A 20,759-nucleotide genomic window follows, 5' to 3' on the forward strand; every position below is an offset into this window, starting at 1 on the left:
TAGGGTGCAGCTCTCTCTCCCTCACTCCTCCTTTCCCGCCCAGATCTTTATTTTCCCTTGTCTTTGTTCTTAACCCCTTTCCCTGACTGCTTGCAGTATTTAGCTGTCACTTTGAGATCTTTCTTAAGGAAATGCAAGAACAAAATATAGGCTCTTCATCAGGAACAGAAGAAGTGTTGTAAATAATAAATGTCCTGAACTAGTTAGAGGGAAGTGATTGTGGGACCGCTGGCTGGTAGCAAAGCACTTGATCCGAGGCTCTCTGAAGTCAGTGGAAAAACTCCTGTTTGCTCAGTAGGCTTTGAATCAGGTCCATCATGCGCAAGCATGGGAGCGATCCGAAGAAGTTTATGCTTCTTCCCCTACCCCTGTGAGTGCAGAACACCTGTTGTTATGTAATGAGGTGGAGGGTGGCAGCAGAGACCAAAGTCGTCTTCCCTTTTGGAAGGCTGGGGAAAGCTTGTGGATGGCTGCAGGCTCTGGTTGCTGTGTTATCGAATCTCTGAATAAAAGAACAACATAATAGTTAAATACAAGCTCTCCACATCATCATAAGAACACCGCCACTTGTTACCAGCCCTCTGGCTCAAACCCAGGAAGAGAAACATACGTGCTCACATGCAATCAAGGCAGCATACGCAGTCCCTGGGAAAGGAAAATGGGTACCATTCTAGCTGTTTTCCTGGCTGCAGCAGGAATGACCGTATGGGTTCCCTAGCCTCCAGTCTCATTTTGAATAGCATCTTTCATGAGATGAGAGAGCGAGGTTGAGTGGCTCAGAGGATGAAAAGTACCAAAAGTTGATATATTAGGGGGAGTGAGATTGAACTCAGATAGAGGCTCAGTTGATGCATTGCATCTTAGGCTTGTGGTTGATCATTGCATCTTAGAACTAAAGCGATTTTTTTTTTCTCCAGGCCCAAGAATGGTGGGAAATATTGCGTGGGTCGTCGAATGAAATTTAAATCCTGCAACACTGAACCATGCTCTAAAGTAAAGAAAGACTTCCGAGATGAGCAGTGCGCTGACTTTGATGGGAAACATTTTAACATTAACGGTCTACCTCCTAATGTGCGTTGGGTTCCTAAGTACAGTGGAAGTGAGTATGTCAGGAAATTAACGTCAGCCTCTTTGCAATGGCTGCATAAAGGAGTAGAATTAAAATAATGTGACCTTTTGCTTTTCCAGTTTTAATGAAAGATCGGTGCAAGTTGTTCTGTAGGGTAGCAGGAAACACAGCCTACTATCAGCTCAGGGACCGAGTTGTTGATGGCACCCCTTGTGGCCCAGACACAAATGACATCTGTGTGCAAGGACTTTGTCGGGTAAATATTTCCTTCCGCTGTTTAACTAGGTTGTTTTCTTGTTTTTATTGAAAAGATCAGTTCTCGATCCCACTTCCACATCTGGGCTTCACGGGTACTAGTGTGGATTCTTCCCGAGGCAAATCAAAGAAGTCTTGCTGTTGTGGTCATGTGTCCTATGATTGGAAAATCCAGCTCTAGTTGTGTGTGTTGAGCCCTCTGAAAATTTCAGAGACCTCAGCAACTACTTTGGCACTTTAATAAGTCACCAGATTTTCAAAAGAGCTCAACACTGAGCTCTTTTGAAAATCTGTCCGCAAGTCTTGCAGTTTCTGGGTGCTGAACACTCTTGAAATCTCAGCCCAATTTTGGGTGGGAAGGACATAAAAAATCTAGCCCTGTGCTCTTTTGAAAGTCTGACCGTGCTGGAATTTGTTTCCCCTCTTCACAATTATTGTAATGCTATTCTCCTGTATCTGAGAACAACCCATTCACAGTGACTCCCCAAACTGAGATTCCCTTGTACACATGGCAATCTCTAAACTGGATAACATTGCCATCTTTTTCTTCTTCTACCAGTGGCACAGTCACAGGCACAAGTACACGATCCCTTGATGTTAAGCCTTGTTTGGGAGTAAGGGGCACTAGCATACACTGCTACCCATTGTTAATAGTAGTGAAGTAGGATACAATAAACTATTATGGAAAGAAATTCCAAATTGTGATAATGTTGCAGTGTGCAAATTCCACGTTTGATTATAACGAGTCCATGCTTTTTGGAGACTCTCTGCTTAAAAACAGCTTCAATGTAAGATGGTTACACTGTACATTAACTAAACATGTGGAAAAGGGGGGAAAAATAGTTTGGCGGTGGTCTTTGTACACAGATGATTAATATGATTTAATTAGGAGATTTGTAAATTCTGTCCTATTTAATATTTGTTCAATCTAGTTTTTAACTTTTTTTCTTATAGCAAGCTGGCTGTGATCATGTGCTAAATTCCAAGGCAAGGAGAGACAAATGTGGCGTTTGTGGTGGCGATAATTCTTCATGCAAAACTGTTGCAGGCACATTTAATACAGTGCATTATGGTAAGACTCTATCACCAGAAAACTTATAGAGAAAAATGCAAGCCTATAAAAGCATTAACTACATACAGTCTATGAAAACACGCATGTAAGCTGCAAAATCCCTCTAGCTTTGGTATATTCTATTCTGTAACTATTTATGCTGCCCTTCCAGGAAAAATTTGGTTTGTGTAATGCCTGATCATTTACAATCTTTAAAGATGTTTCCCTCCTCCCATAAAAAGTAAATGGAATGGCTGAGGAATAGTCTTGACTTTCTGCTCAATCTTTTAGGCTATAACACTGTGGTACGCATACCTGCTGGTGCTACAAATATTGATGTGCGACAGCACAGTTACTCAGGGAAACCAGAAGATGATAACTACCTTGGTAAGTTTAATGCCCATTAGAATGTAGAGACACATGCTATTTTATGTGGCCCTTTCTCAGCTAAGGAATATTTCTCAGCTAGCCTTAATTTTGCTTCTCCTATCTGTGTTTAGGTACTTATAAGGTCCTTGTTGCTGTAGTACATGGGAGGCTAACAAATTTTAATTACTTTATCCTTACAATGCCCCTGTGAGATCAGGAAATAGTAGTATTCCCTTTCCACAGGTAGGAAGTAAGGGAGATTAAGTAATTCACCCAAGGTCACTCAGGAAGTCTGTGACACAGCTAGGAATTGAGCTCTGATTTACGGAGTCCCAGAGCAAGTACACAGATCTCTTCATAAGCTACGTTTGCTGGAGTATAAAGACAGAGATGTTTACAAGGTTTCAATGGAAATTCTATACAGATTTTTAGGGATTGTTCCAAAATATATATATTTTACTATTCCACTGGGAGATAACAGGCCTAAGCTTCATTTACACTATTTCCCCTTTACCCCTGCCAGAGCAGTGTAAACGAGAATCAGGTCCTAAGCATCTTGGTTTTATTTAAACTGATATGTTATAATGGTAACTTCACCTTTAGCTATTGCGCACACACGACAGCAAGATTCTAACCCCGAGTTCACGCAGAGCAGTAACTTGCTCCTGAAATAGTATGGCTTGAGTGAGGACAGCAAGGATGGCAGAATCCAGCACTGCGGGAATTCACCTATGGGTGAATTTGATACCTGGGCAGATGCCCAGTAAGGCCTGTCTTCGACTTCAGCCCTGCTGTTTCCCCCCAATAGGATTCATGCTGGCCCTTTGCACAGCTGTGAATTTCATCCTGAGATAGGTGAAATCCTGGCCACATTGAAGTCCAGGAAGTTTTGCTGCTGATTTGCAGAGTGCTCGTACTGTGGCTCTGTTTCTCTTCCTTTGCACACATCCTTTGTTTGGGTTGGTCAGCAGCTCTGTGGTTCATTCGCATTTATCTGGATCCCTCTTTGGACAATAGGCGTTGTCTTGTTTTCCAAAGGCGGAATAATCAGTTTGTCAAAACAGGCTGGTTTTGTTGTTAGGTTGTTTTTTATTGTAATAGATTTAAAAAAAATAACTCTGTGTGTGTTGGCTTTAATGATTAGTGTTATTTTAAACACGTGACTTATGAGGAGAGGTTGAGGGAACTGGGACTGTTTAGTCTGCAGAAGAGAAGAATGAGGTGAGATTTGATAGCTGCTTTCAACTCCCTGAAAGGGGGTTCCAAAGAGGATGGATCTAGACTGTTCTCAGTGGTAGCAGATGACAGAACAAGGAGTTAATGGTCTCACATTGCAGTGAGGGAAGTCTGGGTTGGATATTAGGAAACACTATTTCACTAGGAAGGTGGTGAAGCACTGGAATGGGTTACCTAGGGAGGTGGTGGAATCTCCTTCCTTAGAGGTTTTTAAGGTCAGGCTTGGCAGAGCCCTGGCTGGGATGATTTAGTTGGGGATTGGTCCTGCTTTGAGCAGGGGGTTGGACTAGATACCTCCTGAGGTCCCTTCCAACCCTGATATTCTATGATTCTGTGGAATATTGTCTTCACTTGGGGTGAAGTTCATCCCTGTGCACAGGGCCGGCATGTAACCCCTGCAGCGCTTAAGTTCCACGTAAGCCCTCAAAGTAGGACACACATGATGGACAGGCCTTGTGTACAGGAGTTAATTTCACCCATGGATTTTTTTTTTGGTAGTATCACTACTTAGGCCTCAATTTACTATGGGAGAGATTGTCCTGTATCCTAACACAGATGCTCAAGGGAAGAGTGGGGTGTAAGGAACACCCCCAGCATGGCATAACTCCAGGAGTGGGGAGAGACAATAGAGACTCTGTGCCCCATAAGTGAGTGGGTAGAGCCACCCTTTCCCTACAAGTGAGTTGGCAGAGTCAGGCTGGGCAGTCCTGAAGGGGAAAGTGAGCTAAAAGCAAGAGGAGACTCAGGGGGAGGTGTGACTTTCTGAGTCACGCTTCCTGTCCAGCAGGCCCTGGAGGGCTCAAGCTAGCCTGATATGCTAAAGAAAATCAGTGGCCTGATGGTGTTCTGCATGGTTTGAGATGTAGAAAATATTTCCTTTGCAGTCATTAGAGAATCTTGCCAATGAGAATACAGTGCAGGGAAAGGAAATGCAAAATCAAGTGGGCCCTGGGCCCTACTCCTGACAGTTGGTCCATGCCGGTGAACCCCTGTGCCCCAGTAGGGTCCTGCTGTATGGATTTGATTCCAGGATTGGGACCATTCAAGGTATTTTGCCCTTATATACATATTGCCATTAATTTGTGGCTATGTCCATTATGAATTCATGTTTACAAGTGTCTAATTAAGCAAAACTGAATGAATCTGCAAGCTTTGTTACCAAGAGAACTGTAAAACTTTCCAAACACTTTCTGTCTTTCCCCAGAGGGAGAGATTCCTCCCTGTTCTTCTCTTTCCTAGAAAAATAATCTTCCATGTATATAGTTCCCTGCTGTGTATTCAGAACAGTCTACCCCGGCCAGGCCCCTGTGCCCAGAAGAACCTCTCAGTTCTTTCTGGAGGGCTTTAATCTTCTTGAGAAGCATGAAGTCAAATTTTCTTTAATGTTGCAGCGTAGAGTATAAGGTCTGGGCCAGTTGTGATTTCTTTAACTGAATGTTGCTAGGAAAACAGCTTTTCCTATCAGGCCTGAATAAAAGCAAGTGAAAAGTGTGCATGTGAACACTCATTTCGCAGCTCACTGTGTGAAATCTTAGGCCCTGGAGATTGTGGACCTTGTAGTAGTTACATAACAATCTAGGAGGAATTTGATGTTGTCATCAAGTCTGTGATGTCTAACCGGTCTCCCTATTGTTGTAGGAAGGTGCACTAAATGGAATGGATTCCTTTAATGTGTTTTAGTGCTGCTTAATAGTGTTAAGTCACAGTAGGAGGAATTCGGTCGGGGCTGAACCCTGCATTTTGAGATTTTCCTTTGGCCATGTACGTGTTAGCTGCTGAGCAATCATTTGCTTTATTCTCTTTCCTAGTTATGTTTCAACCCCTCCTTCCATGTTTTGATGGTAGCTTTAGGTTTTACAGTAGAGAGCCTTTGTAGTAATGTAGCTGTGATGGGTGAAATGGTGGGGAAACTAACTTAGGAAATTAGCTACCTAATCGCATTAGTGTGAAGTTGTGCAGCAGATTGCTGTTTGCAGGAAACCGGTCCTTTTAGAAAGCAGTTAGGCTTTAAGCTGTCAGTGCTTTTGCATACCTCAGGACCTGGAATAAAACACAAAAAGATGCTGCTGGCTGAACTCCATTGGAAGGTGAAATCCAGGCAGCGTACCCTACCGATGCACCTAAATGCAGGATGCAAAGGTTCTACCATCTGACAACCTTTACAGCAAACAACTTTGCCCAGCCCCTGTCTCTATCTGTGCAATATTTGAGGTACAGTTTATGTGTACCATTTAAAGAGACCAAGCTCGTACCTCTTTGCTGCCCCGCCTGTTCCCAGTCTTTAGGAGCAACCTCCAGCAGGCCGCCTTTCTTCTGAAAGGCCTGGGACCAACGTAGGGTCTGCCTATACGGCAGCTGGAAGCTGTGATTTCCCGTGCAGCCAGGCATGCCCATGCTAGCTCTGCCTGCCTCACATTCTAAACCTCACAGTGTAGCCATGGCAGCCGGAAGGGCTACTTGCCCTGTTTGTGGACCTAGGGCCTCTGCTAGGATTGTACTCAGCATGACAAGCCCCTCTCATTGCTCGCGCCTCCCCACCTACACATCTAGTGTTAGCACACTCTCTTGTTCGGAGCTAGGATGGGTATGTTCACTCGAGCTGGAAATTTCACCTTCCCTGAAGGGTTTTGTCTACCCTGTACCCCACCGGCAGTGGCCTGTTGGGTCTGTGTAGCTACACGCCACAGGGAGAAGCCTCCTACCTGTAGTGTGGAGCTACACGTGACAGTGAAGGGCTCTGGCAGCGGGGAGACAATGGGGAAAGGCTCCAATAGCTCGCTGCAGCTTCCCACCACCAGAGCTTTTCCCCGCCATGGGGAGCTGCCGGAGCCTTTCCCCACTGGCAGAGTCGTTCCCTGCTGGGAGGGAAGTTTCCAGCGTTCCGTATGGCTAGGAAAACCTCCAGCAGTGGGCAGGCAGCGGGATACTGCTACAAATAGCTGTGTAGATGGGGGAGGCACTGCTTGGGCGTGTAGAGACCCGTGCAGGTGCAGGGTAGATCCTTGAGGAGTTCAGGGGTGTCTCTACTCTACTGGCTCACACAGTGTCTCACCATCCACACAGCTGTTTTGCATCTGTGCTAGGGGGCCATGCAGTGTCTCTATTCTATGCACCGCCATAAGGGGTGTGCAGTGTAAATGTCCCCTAGCTGTGGCACACCACAATAAGCAGGAGCAGTCCTCAGCTGCAGGCACAGCAGTTGTATTGTCACTGCCGCTGTCCTCCAGCTCCTCTTCCTTGAGAGACCCAATGGGTTTTAGTGGCAGAGGATCTACAAGATAATCTTTAAATAATTCATAGGTTCCAAGTCCAGCAGGGACCATTGTGATTGAGTCTGACCTCCTGTGTAACGCAGGCCAGAGAATTGCCCCCAAATAATTCCTAGCGCAGACCTTTCAGAAAAGCATGTGATTGGTTGTCACCTCCAGGGTGCAGACAGGTTGTCACCCCCAGGGGGACCGCTGCACCCCTCTAACCCCCGAGCTGGGCTGGCCCTTTTCTCACACCGCTTTGCTGGAGACACAGCCAGCCTCACCAGGCCCTGTTGTCACCCAGCAGGACAGCAGGTGGCGCCATACACCCAACTGAGCTATCTCAGTGCTGTACCTAAGTAGGGTGACCAGATGTCCCAATTTTTGGGTCTTTTTCTTATATAGGCTCCTATTACCTCCACCTTCCCCCAACCCCCTGCCCGATTTCTCACACTTGCTGTCTAGTAATCCTATACCTAAGCCACTCAGACAGACAGACAATTTCCCAGCTCTCCAGGCTCACACCCCCCCGCACTAGAGCATAATAAACCCAAAATTTAGCCATCTTGCCCTGCACAGGGATCTGTACAATGTAAGCTCATTAATAAAGTTTGCCTTACCCTCAATGTGGGAAAGATATGCAACAGCCTTTGCTCACAGAGCTGAGATTTTTCCTCAGACACTTCACTCAAAGGCACTCTGGTTTCGACAAAGCAAAAAAAATGTATTGACTACGGAAGATAGATTTTAAGTGATAGCAAACAGATCAAAGCAGATTGCTTTCATCCCTTAACGGAGCTTGTGGTCGTTGGGCGATTTGCTCGAGATCTGCCATGCCAGCTGTCTGCGCAGGGCTGGGGTGGTGGCACACAGAAGGAACACACACATGCACAGCCAAACTTCCGTCAACATGTAGCCACACATCCAATCTTGATTTAAAATCAGAGACACTATTGTGGGATAGAGTGTTCCCAGGCCTGAAATCCTCTCAATGCAGGAGGCTGTCAGAAAGCCATAGCTGTTCCCCCAGCTAACGTGAGTTAGGACAACCGAGGCGTCTTCCCACAGAGGGAGGCTCCTCTTCTCAGTCCCAGCCTGGAACCAGAAAAGGCCTATCCTGCTTATTGCTCCCTATCCCCTCCTTTGAAAACTACAGCAGCTCCCTGCAGTTGCATAGCCAGGTGGTGGGAACAGAGAGAGTGGAAAAAAATAGGCACCACCCACTGCAGCGCTTTTACTGATGGTGTGGCGCTCCGGGTCTTCGGCGGCACTTTGGCAGCGGGACCTTTACTCGCTCCGCAGGTCTTCAGCAGCATTTCAGCAATGAAGCTTCAGTGCCACCCAAGACACCCGGAGCGAGTGAAGGGCCCGCCGCCGAGGTGCCGCCCAAGACACCCGGAGCGAGTGAAGGGCCCGCCGCCGAGGTGCCGCCCAAGACACCCGGAGCGAGTGAAGGGCCCGCCGCCGAGGTGCCGCCCAAGACACCCGGAGCGAGTGAAGGGCCCGCCGCCGAGGTGCCGCCCAAGACACCCGGAGCGAGTGAAGGGCCCGCCGCCGAGGTGCCGCCCAAGACACCCGGAGCGAGTGAAGGGCCCGCCGCCGAGGTGCCGCCCAAGCCACCCGGAGCGAGTGAAGGGCCCGCCGCCGAGGTGCCGCCCAAGACACCCGGAGCGAGTGAAGGGCCCGCCGCCGAGTTGCCGCCCAAGACACCCGGAGCGAGTGAAGGGCCCGCCGCCGAGGTGCCGCCCAGGACACCCGGAGCGAGTGAAGGGCCCGCCGCCGAGGTGCCGCCCAGGACACCCGGAGCGAGTGAAGGGCCCGCCGCCGAGGTGCCGCCCAGGACACCCGGAGCGAGTGAAGGGCCCGCCGCCGAGGTGCCGCCCAAGCCACCCGGAGCGAGTGAAGGGCCCGCCGCCGAGGTGCCGCCCAGGACACCCGGAGCGAGTGAAGGGCCCGCCGCCGAGGTGCCGCCCAGGACACCCGGAGCGAGTGAAGGGCCCGCCGCCGAGGTGCCGCCCAAGACCTGGAGAGCCGCCCCATCAGTAAAAGTGCTGCAGCGGGTGGCGCCTTTTTTATTTTTCCGCTCCCGGGTGAGTAAAATTAAAAAGGTGCCACTTATGCTTGGTGAGGGAGCGGCCACTGTCCCACTTCCCCCTCCCCAGCTACGCTACTGGCTCCCCGCCTCCAAAAACAACTCATTTTGCAGGGCTCAAAATAAGGATTTTTAACCAAAAAAAGTCTCAAAATCTGCAAAATTGTATCACTGCTTTGACTCACCTGACCCTGCTGCCTGGCTGCTGGGCTCCACCATGGGGCAATGACTCCAGCCTAAGGGCCTGATCCTGTAATATGTGGAGTCTCCCTCCGCTTCCACTGATGTCAAGCATGGTGTTTCCAAAACCGTATGGGCAAGCTCCTCCGCCACTGGAAATCAGGGAGGGAAATCACTGAAGCCAATGCGGCACCACCGGTTTACACCAGCAGAGGTCTGACCCCATAATTTTAAAATGTGTGTATATGGGACCTCAAATCAAGTGCTCGATCTACATTGCTTCAGCGTCCGTGAGTTACTTATGTGAGTGTGGGGTTTTGTTTGTACCTGTTTTGCGCAGCCTTATCAAACAGCCATGGAGCCTTCATCTTGAATGGAGACTTTGTCGTCAGCATGTTTAAAAGGGAAATCAAAGTTGGGAATGCTGTGATCGAATACAGTGGCTCAGACAATACAATCGAAAGGATTAATTCCACGGAGCGCATTGAGCAAGAAATCATTCTTCAGGTACAGTGTACTTCCTTCACACAAATGCACCTCTGCTGGGTTTTATTTGAGTGAAAATACCACAGATATTGATTGGATGATTTTAGTTTATCCGTGTGTGTCTTTGTTTTCCCCAGATTCTATCAGTGGGTAATTTATATAACCCTGATGTTCGATACACATTCAATATCCCGATTGAAGACAAACCTCAGCAGTATTACTGGAACATCTATGGCCCGTGGCAAGCCTGCAGTAAACTTTGCCAAGGTATGTGCTTTAGAGTATTTTAAATCAGTCACGGCATTTTCTGGACTTTGGGTAATAAATGCATTTTCACTTGTTTTCTCTGAGCTTCTTCTATCATATGAGTTTAGGGTGACCAGACAGCAAGTGTGAAAAATCGGGACAGGGATGGGGGGGTAATAGGAGCCTATATAAGAAAAAGACCCAAAAATCAGGACTGTCTCTATAAAGTCGGGACATCTGGTCACCCTATATGAGTTTGATCATTTCCATAAGCTGTAGTAGTGGAATGATCTATGCTGCCTTATGCCAGCTGATAATGTTTAGCACTTTTCTGGTGCTTCTCATCTTCAAAGCGCTTCACATACATTCATTCACTGAGCCTCACAACAACCTTATGAGGTATGGCAGTGTTGTAATGGGGAAACTGAGGCACAGAGTTTCCTTCTCATTCCCAGACCTGCAGCGGGAGTCAATGTCAGAGCTGGGGTGAGCATTCAGGAGCATCTGTCTCTGTACTTCTGTGTACCTCTAGATGGGTGGCGGGGTGGATCGCTTGATTACCTGTTCTCTTCATTCCCTCTGAAACACCTGGCATTGGCCACTGTCAGAAGTCGGGATACTGGGCTAGATGGACATTTGGTCTGACCCAGTATGGCCATTCTTATGTTCTTATACACTACCTCTCTCTCTCATTCACCAGTTGTACTAAAGTCCATCTAAATAAGCTGGATCTTTTTTGAGTTCATGATGCAGATTTCACCTCTGTAGTGGATCCCCTAGATCAAATAGATTTGCAGAGCACAATCTGAATTTTTAAGAAGCTATTTTGAAAACAGAAAGAGAGACTAGATTGGATCACTTCCTGTATGTGTTTAAAAATGTATTTTTTCCTGTTTAGGGGAAAGAAAAAGGAAACCCATTTGTACGAGAGAATCTGATCAACTCATGGTGTCAGATCAAAGATGTGATCGAATTCCCCAACCTGCTCCAGTAACTGAGCCTTGTAGCACAGAATGTGAATTAAGGTGCATGCTACTCAGTCATGTATATACATTACACCATATATTGATTGCCTAGTCTTCTTTCCTTTCACTACCTGTTGTGGTTCCCTGTTTCTCAGTGAACTACGCTAGTTGAAGCAGACAATAACATTGCTTTTGTAGGCTTCTGCAGAGTAATGTAGGAGAGGGATAGCTCAGTGGATTGAGCATTGGCCTGCTAATCCCAGCATTGTGAGCTCAATCCTTGAGGGGACCACTTGGGGATCTGGGGCAAAAATCTGTCTGGGGATTGGTCCTGCTTTGAGCAGGGGATTGGACTAGAGGTCCTCCTGAGGTCCCTTCCAACCCTGATATTCTATGAAAATTCTGCCACAAGTTAATGGTGCACATTGGCTTCTTTGTAGGAGGGAGTCAGGACGTGTTTTGCTCTCGTCACTTCAGCTTGCCTTTCTGTGGTGAAAGAAGCATTAACTGCAAGGGGCACGTCCTTTATTCAATGCTGCAAAATGTAGAAACATGAGACAAAAGCCTGTGAGTCCTACCCTGACTTGATCAACGAGGCTGGGAACTGCATGATGGTCTTGTCTTCCCAGGAGAAGCAGTCTGCAAATGTTAAAAACAAACAAAAGTAGGTCCAAATCCAGCAAAGCAACTTAAGCATGTGCTTAACTTTAAGCATGTGAGTTGTCCTACTGGAGTCAGCGGGAGTATTCGTGAGCTGTAAGTTAGCATGTGCTGAAGTGTTTTGCTGGATAAGGGCCTTAGCCAAACAACTGCCTCTGACAAGATTTGGGGGAGGGAGGGAAGCTTTCTGAAAGAACCATTATTTCTAGACCTGTTTAACTTTTACACTTTTCATAGAATCACAGAAGATTAGGGTTGGAAGAGACCTCAGGAGGTCATCTAGTCCAACCCCCTGCTGAAAGTAGGGCCAGCGCCCAACTAAATCATCCCAGCCAGGTCTTTGTCAAGCCGGCCCTTAAAAACCTCTGTGGATGGAGATGCCACCACTAAATTGAGGGCAGAGGGGGGGTTAAGTGGCTGCTGCTGGGCCAGTTTAGTTTTTATCTAGATGCCAACTGAGAATGTGATGGTCCTCTCAGGTTGTCATTGTAACAGCTGAAAGGTGACTCAGTTGCCATTTCAACAGCTTGGAAGCTCCAGAGGGGGGAACACTCAAAGTTAGGAAAGTGATAACAGATTTGAGACTGACCTGTACATCAGGAGCTACTGGCTCTAGATCTTTATTTTATTTTCCTAGCTACTCTGCTGGAGTTTGGCTTTGTGGCCAAGTTAAGGAGCTCTGCATTTTTTACACAGGAGACTCTAATCTGGGCTCTGATCCGATAACTGTTGAAGTCAGTGGGACTCATTCCATTGACTTCAGTCAACATTAATTAATTCCCGTGGACCTAATTCTGCAAGGTGCTTGGGCGAGGTGCTGAGTGCCCTCAAGTCCCAAGTGGGCTCTCAGGACCTCATGTAATCAAGCCCCATTCACCATGTTATATCCTGCCAGTCTGCAATTGTAGTGAAGTAACCACAAGCACCTCCTACAGGTTTGGGGACAACTGGTGAAGAGGCAGTGATACAGGCAGACCAGTTTAGCAGTCCTCACTTGGAAAAATGATGTCTCCATTGGATGATCCTTAGTGTGGGGGCTTGGATAAAACCCAGAAGAGTGTGTATGTGTAGCGGATGGGAGTGTGGATGGGGGATGTTTAAGAGGAACATGGAGAACACCCTCAAAAGAGTTTGAAAGGCCAACTTCTGCTCCCAGATCTGCAGGTGCATCTCTGCAAAGGCAGGATTCTACCCAATAGCTATGAAAAACGTTCAGTGCCTTGGGGCCTAGTCCCTCTCTGACGCATGGGCAGTATATCTGTGTAGATCACATTAATGTCATTTACTTGCATGTATCCTCAGTACATTGATGGGAGAATAAACACAAATGCTCATGACCAAATATCAAAGTAAGCCTTTAGGACTAAACATGCATTTCTTTATTATTATTATTATTATTTATTATTGGTCTGGGGTTCATTGTGCTAGGATCTGTATTAACGGCTCTTTAAGAGACTAACCTTGCCCCCAAAGAGTTTGCAAGGTAAATACAAAGGCTGGGAAACAAAGGTGAATGGGTTTCCCCAGGATCACCTAGCAGATCAGTGGCAGAGCCAAGAATACAACTCAGGGCTCCAATTTCCCAAGCCAGTGGCCCGTCAACTGAACCATGCTTTTTCTGCCATCCATCCATCACTCTGGGATATAATTTAATATTTATATCAAGTCCTTATAATGGAAAACGTTTTAGTCCCAAACTCTGGAGTGAGGAATCCTAATAGTGTGAATTAAAATCTCCCATCACATGCACAGATCTATTATAGTCATGAGGCGGGTATCGAAACATTGGAAAGCAGATCTGGAGCCTGTGTTTTTTTTTTTCAAAAGCATAGAGCACCTATAGCTCCAGCTAAAGTCCATGGGAACTGTGAAAATTGGACCTCTGGTGCCTTGTGAAAACTGCACCATATATATGTGGACATAAATTTAATGCAACCACATGGGAAAAGTCCAGGCACAGCAGCAACATCTGGACCTTAGCTCTCCAGCCTGGAAACAGCATGGAGGTGATTCTGGAGTATTCTCGAGAGAATGCCACACACATTGCATTCTTGCCATTTCAGTCTTAAAGGAGGATGTTGAATCTCCTAGCTTCAGGGTAGGAAAGGTGACTAAAGCATGAGGATGTGGCTGTAGATAGGAAAATGTGTTCAAGAACCGAAAGGTGGACAAAAACCCTGAGGGTCTCACTTAAAATGGCCTTAATTTTTGCATCGCTGCAGTAGAAGCCACTCTGGCGAACGCCAGGACCAGAGTCCCACCAGCTGAGAGCAAGCGCTTTTTAATCCCTGATAGAACTCTATCTTGTACCAGTGCACAAATCACTCGGTTCCACTTCAGAGGGCTGAAAGTTTTACTAAAGCATTCTGCTCCATGGAATTACGTTTGATATATGCTTCATGCCCATACAGTCTAATGCATTTGATGTCGTGTTTTTGGAAAGCTTTTGGTTTTCTGAGGGTGAGGCATAGTCTGGGGGTCTGAACACAGGCCTAGAAGCCAGGAACCCCTGAATTCTAATCCTGCCCTGCCACTGACTCTATCTGTGACCTTGGGTAGGTCATTAAAACTCACTGCCTTGGTTTTCCCATCTGTAAAAAGGGGCCAATAATACATTTGTACATCCCAAGAGTGATGCAAGGAGTAATTAGCTAATGCTTTAGACAGCACTTCGAAGATGCAAAGCTTTGGGTGGTGGTGTAATGAGTTAAAAACTTGTGTAATTAAAGTACGTACATGCCTTATTTATGTAATGTGATACTAACTGCATTATACACATAGGATACTAAAAAGCAGCAACCCTTTCTGCTTCTACTTTTCCTCTCAAAACCAGGTGCATTTGCCGTGCTCTTCCAGGCTTACTATTTTAGATAGCATAAAACTGGCCGAGTTACTGATGGTTTTTTTGGGGGGGGCTTTTTGTGCCCAGGTGGCATATTGCTAGAAAGAGCGAGTGCACTGCGCAGTGCGGGCTGGGATACCGAACGCTAGATGTCTACTGCACAAAGTACAGTAGGTCAGAAGGGAAGACAGAGAAAGTCGACGACCGATTCTGCAATGGCCAAACCAAGCCAAATACTAGGGAAAAATGCTTTGGAGACTGTAATGTAGGAGGATGGCGTTATTCAGCCTGGTCTGATGTAAGTATGTCACCTGAGTGGTGAAATTTCCCTTATTTCAAGTAGAAATCTCCAGGCTATGTATTCTTGGCAGCTCTCTGTCAAATGTTTGGGTGGGGCAGGCACTTGGTCAGCCTAAGCTAGTAATAAAAGTGGCTTTGGAAAGTGTCCTGCAGTACTCTGCTGCTGCTTTGAAGCCCTGTACTGGAATAGCGCATTAGATGTGCGCTACAGTCGGTCAGTCCTGCATGGATCCGTCATCAGGAGGACCTATTCTGTGAAACTGGTAGCTATAAACAGCACATGGAACTGGGAAACAGTGACGTTTCTGCTGATTTTTCAGCATGTTCTCTGGATCCAAAGCTGCCCAGTATCGCATCCGCCATTGCTTTCTGCATTCCTCCGATGTCTGTAAGACAGAGCTTGATGTTTCTCTGCACATACAGCTGCTAGCACCATCAGTAAGAGTTTGTGTGTGGTCTTAGCATGCAGACTGAAATAAAGACAAGATTTTGTTTCATGACTGCAATATAAATAACTTGACTTTTTAAAATACTGTGTACCGTGATCTTCATTTATACTGAGGCCCCTTTACACTCCTTTGGCATTGACACATCTTGAGGCCACGTGAAGTGCCCAAGTAGTGTAAACGCACCTTGGTATAAATGGTAGAGGATGTAAAACAATCAGGGCTTTGGAGCAGAGCCCAGAGCTGAGCGTGGAGCTGCAGGTTTTTGCCTGGAGCTGGAGTGGAGCCGGAGCACAGTTCCAAAGTCCTGAAAACAATGTTTGGTATTGAAAAGTTAAACCAGGCCACTGCTTTTTACCATTTCTCATGATACAAGTACAAAGAGACACCAGTTGAATGAAATTGAAAGGCAACAAATTTAAAACTTGTAATGGAATTCTTTTTTGGCCCAACCCATAATGAAACCTGTGGAACTCATTGCCACAAGATATTACTGTGCTTGGTAAGATTTTAAAAAAGAATATATAAGGGATACTAACCTTTGTACTTCTGGTCAAGACCAGCCATAAGCTGCCTGGGCTTAGGAAGAAACTTGCCCTATGGGGACACTTTTGTGCAGTTGTTCTTTATGAGGGTTCTTGCATCTCCTTCTGGGCATCTAGTTCAGGTAACAGGTCTACATAGACTATTGGCCTGGCCCAGAGTACAATTCCTATGTGTGTTTACTGAGTTTCTCTTTCTTTCAGTGCTCTAAAAGTTGTGGTGGTGGCACAAGGAGACGACGAGCCATTTGCGTTAACACCCTCAGTGATGTACTGGATGACAGTAAATGCAGCCAGCAGGAGAAGCTCATTGTAGAGCACTGTAGTGACTACTTGTGTCCACAGTGGAAAACAGGTGACTGGTCAGAAGTAAGTGTCTAGTGTTTTAAAACCAAAGAAAGGAGAGTTCCATGGAGCTTGAAAGCTTGTCTCATTCACCAACAGATGTTGGTCCAATAAAATATATTCCCTCGCCCACCTTGTGTGTCTCATATCTTGGGACCGACCCGAGTACAGCACTGCACTTAGTAGTCAGCCTGCACTGGTGTGCCTGTCTTTACCCATGACTAATGAACGGCTACTAAAGACCAGATCCTTTCCCTTAGAGGGGGCACATTGGAACCACTGGGTTTCTGCTGTGAAAAAGGAGTGAAAGCTGCTGCACCAAGTCCTATGCCCGTTGGGGGATCAGCCCTCTGCTCTGTAGGAACTCTCTTCACCCCCGCACACAAGAAAAGTTGGGAGCCAGGATAGAGGGAGGAGTGGGGAAGCAGTGTCTTTGGTCCTAAGCCTCCAGCTTCACTGGCCTTTTTTCTCTCTGGAAAGCATGTGCCTACAATAGGGAAATGAGGCATTACTTCAGCTCCAGGGCTGCTTTGTCACCTTTGACGGGACTCATGGAGAAGGGTATTCTGCTTCCTAGCTCCACAAATGCAAACCCCAGTAGCTCGTCTAAACAGGACTCACTTCTCCAGGGGCCGTGTTATTTCAGGAGTCACATAAATGAGATGACAGAGGAAAACTCCCTCAGTGAATACACTTTGGGCTTTGGTCCTGCTCCGGTGCCTAAGAACATGAGACATGCTGCAGGAAGAGAGAGCATCAGTCCCTGGAGCTGTGATGCCTTTGGAAAGCTTGGGCTGGTGGGAACATGGAAAGAGGAGCACTTTGTTACATCTTTGAAGAGATGTTGCCGGCACTCCTGTCCTCATTGAGGCCCGGCTAGTGCTTGGCTGTGGCCTTCCAGACTCCTCGGTCCTTGGAGACAAATCATGGCTGCCTTCTGCACTGGCTTGGTTTGGAGGCAAGGGCTTCTGCACCCTTTCTCCCCAGCACACCTCCCATTTTGGACCTCATGCTACAGCATCCGTCATTTGCTCCTTTGCTTTCTGGCACTTCTTAAGAAGTTCTAGAAAGCCAACCTCACATAAGTTAGCAACGCAGAGGAAAAGTTACACTGTAGATCATGTATGAGTTGGACTGTACATTCTTAATTACATTGATTTACCCAAAAGGATGATTAATAATAATCCTGATATTTCTCCATGTTCTTTGACTTGAAGTTATTTTCAACCCTCCCTGTATGTTTGTTTTTGACCCCCCCTAGTTCTCTTTAAGCTCTAGTCGGTGCTGTGAACCAGCTCCTCCTAGTTAAAGACACGCCTCTAAGCAAACAATTGTTTGGTGGCGGTTTCTGGTCTGGTTTTAATATCACGGGCAGATTCTCCACTGCTGTCCATCGCCATAGTTCCATTGACACCAGCTAAGGATCTGACCCCGGCTCTGCGATTTGCTCCTTGCAGTGCTTGGTAACCTGTGGGAAAGGGCACAAACATCGCCAGACTTGGTGCCAGTTTGGAGAAGATCGACTAAACGACAGGTTTTGTGATCCGGAGAGTAAGCCCAATTCTGTGCAGACCTGTCAGCAACAGGAGTGTGCAGCGTGGCAAGTAGGACCTTGGGGACAGGTAACGTAAGAGACTCTGTTTCCTTCAGCTCCTGGTATGAGTGGTCTGTTGTTGAGCTGACAGCAGTAGCAGGACCATGCGAAATTTCATTTGTGTTTCTAATAGATTGGCCAAGATTTTCAAAAATGGGTTTCCAAGCTTAGACTACGAAGTCCATATTTAGACACCTAAATAATAGTAATACCCACTCTGATACAGTGCTTGGCATCTCAAAGCACTATACAAAGGAGGTTAGTATTGCTACCCTCATTTTACAGATGGGGAAACTGAGGCACAGAGGGGTGACATGACTTGGCCAAGGTCATCCAACAGCTGAGCTGGAACTGGAGCCCAGATTCCCTGAATCCCAGGCCAGTGCTCTATCCACTAGGCAATATTACCTCCTTTAAATAAGAAGTGCCCTGATTTTCATAAGTGCAGTGCCCATTGACTTTCTGCAGCCCTTTTTCAAAATTTTGCCTTAGTTTTTGTTGTGTTTCAAATTTATTTCCACAGAGGGGAAAGTAAGCAATCTGTGCCCATTTCTTCCAGAGAATTCTGTCATCTTGATTTCCATTGCAGCTGTAACTTTTATGATTTAGTTATTTAAAAAAAAAGTTAGCTAGACCTCACAAATTACTGATCGGCATAATGCCTTTCATTCATGATCATGGTATGTTACTGGAAGTTTGCACAGTCTGCATGCAAAGCAATGTGACAGGGATTATACTAAATTCATATCCCACAGAATGGGAAATCCATTTAAACACTCATACATCCATATTTGAAGACGATAAATGAAGCATGCAGGATTCCGACGGAAGCAGTGAATTAACTTTGACCTACTTTTAAGTTGAAATGATCGAAGTAGAAGAAAAAGGCTTTTTTACTTTTGGTGGATATTATGAAAGAAATGATGCTCTTCGAATACACTACCCCACTTAATATTTTCCAGGTCAAATCTTTATTCAGTCATGTGCGCGTCTTTCTTATTTTTTTCCCCCTCCCAGTGCACAATGACATGTGGGCAGGGCTACCAAATGAGAGCAGTGAAATGTGTCATCGGTGCGTATGTCTCAGTAGTGGATGACAATGCGTGTAATGCCGCTACGCGGCCAACAGACACACAGGTAAATGTTACACTTCTCTTCATCTCTTGTTCCCATCGTGGCATTGCCTCTTGTGAGAGTGATAAAATAAGCATGCCTTTCCTCTTTATTAATTGTCCCTGGCTTAGTAAATCAATACAAAGGTCTACTCTTTTGAAGATCCCTGGGCCAGCTGCTCAGCTGGTGCAAATCAACGTAGCTTTACTGACTTCAGTGGAACAATGCTAATTTATACCAGCTGAAGGTGTAAGGTCTACTCTGCAGTTAGACACCTGTGGCTGGCCTGTGCCAGTTGACTTGGCTCACAGGGCTTGAGCTGTGGGGCTCTTTAACTGAGGTGCAGACATTCGGGACAGGGCCGGCTCCTGGGTTTTTGCCTCCCCAAGCAGTAAAAAGAAGAAAAAAGCCGCAATCTGCAGCTGTACCACCACCGCTTCAGTCTTCAGCGGCAATTCGGCGGCTGGTCCTTCACTCCAAGAGGGAGTGAGGGACTCACCACCGAAGACCCGGACCTGCCGCCCCTCACCGTTGGCCACCCCAAGCAGCTGCTTGCTGGGCTGGTGCCTGGAGCCGGCCCTGGTTCAGGGACCCTTCCATCTCACAGGGTCCTAGAGCCTGGGTTCCAGCTTGACCCCGAATGTCTACAGCACAGTTAAACAGCCCCGTGAGCTTGACTCAGCTGGCATGGACCAGCCCCGGAGTTTTAATTGCAGTGTAGCTGGCCCATCAGTGGCCAGCTTGAGTGGTTTTTGGCAGATCTCAGGCAAGAGCAGCAGAGCTTGTAGGCTATGCCTGTTCTGCTCCAATGCTCTCTGATAGCAAACCTGGCAGCGGGCAGGGGGTTCCAGTGTGTATTTCTGCCAGATCTGGTGAGGATTGAACGTGTACGTATGCCATGAAATGGATGTGTACAGCCTTGTTGTAATTGTCACGTGCTCTGTTTTTGACGTCGAAGCCACAGTGAGCTTCCTAGTGTCAATTCTATACTATGCAGCATGCCTAGGGTGACCAGAGGTCCCATTTTTAAAGGGACAGTCCCGTATTTAAGCCGTCCTGCAGGTGTCCCGACTTTTTCTTAAAAACGGGCAAATTGTCCCATATTATCTGTTTCTCCCGCAGCCCCCCCAAAATCAGTATTGGTGGGTCCTGTGGGTCCAGTGGCCGGCAATAGGGATGGGTGTGTAAGGCTGGTGACGAGGCAAAGCTGCAGTGCATGGGGCCGGCTGCCCCCCCTGCTGCTCCATCAGCGCAGCCCCCCACTGCATGCTGACTCTTGGCCAGCAGGGCCCTGTCCTCAGTCCCCAGCAAGCTGCGGTGGCTGGTGAGTGTGGGCAGGCTACATGTTGCCCACAGGGACAATAACTCGAAGAAGGAGCAGTTACTTACCCGTAGAGAAGCAGGAGGGTTTTTTTGAGATGTTTTGTCCCTGTGGGTGCTCCACTACTCACCCTCCTTCTCCGCTGTCCTTGCCTCTTGGCTCATGAATAGAAAATGGAGCAGCGGAGGGTCTTCCTCGCCCTGTATGCCCTCCTACCAGACTACAAGGATGCCTAGGGCACTGCTGACCAAAAAAAAAAGCTCCAATCAAGAGCATGCTTGTACACACACATCCTGACATGGAGCTCCCCTAGTACAATCTTGAAGAACTCGAGTTACTGTATACATAACTTGCCCGTGCTTTACAACCAGCATCACAGAGGAGAGTCACGCTACC

At 46.9% G+C, this 20,759-nt stretch overlaps 1 protein-coding gene across 2 annotated transcripts in view; it reads left to right on the forward strand.

The window, feature by feature from the left end:
* The window catches only part of ADAMTS9 (ADAM metallopeptidase with thrombospondin type 1 motif 9), a 143,954-nt gene that overhangs the window by 56,043 nt on the left and 67,152 nt on the right, over positions 1-20,759 (forward strand). For both annotated transcript variants that reach the window (XM_030569560.1, XM_030569561.1), the window contains exons 13-23: positions 918-1,099; positions 1,189-1,325; positions 2,279-2,396; positions 2,667-2,762; positions 9,844-10,010; positions 10,127-10,256; positions 11,134-11,260; positions 14,790-15,000; positions 16,195-16,359; positions 17,793-17,957; positions 18,947-19,066. In XM_030569560.1, the coding sequence (XP_030425420.1) occupies positions 918-1,099; positions 1,189-1,325; positions 2,279-2,396; positions 2,667-2,762; positions 9,844-10,010; positions 10,127-10,256; positions 11,134-11,260; positions 14,790-15,000; positions 16,195-16,359; positions 17,793-17,957; positions 18,947-19,066 (1,618 nt within the window). The remainder of the gene's footprint in view (positions 1-917; positions 1,100-1,188; positions 1,326-2,278; positions 2,397-2,666; positions 2,763-9,843; positions 10,011-10,126; positions 10,257-11,133; positions 11,261-14,789; positions 15,001-16,194; positions 16,360-17,792; positions 17,958-18,946; positions 19,067-20,759) is intronic.

The sequence above is a fragment of the Gopherus evgoodei genome, chromosome 7, assembly GCF_007399415.2.
Source record: "Gopherus evgoodei ecotype Sinaloan lineage chromosome 7, rGopEvg1_v1.p, whole genome shotgun sequence".
In the NCBI taxonomy this organism is placed as follows: Eukaryota; Metazoa; Chordata; order Testudines; family Testudinidae; genus Gopherus; species Gopherus evgoodei.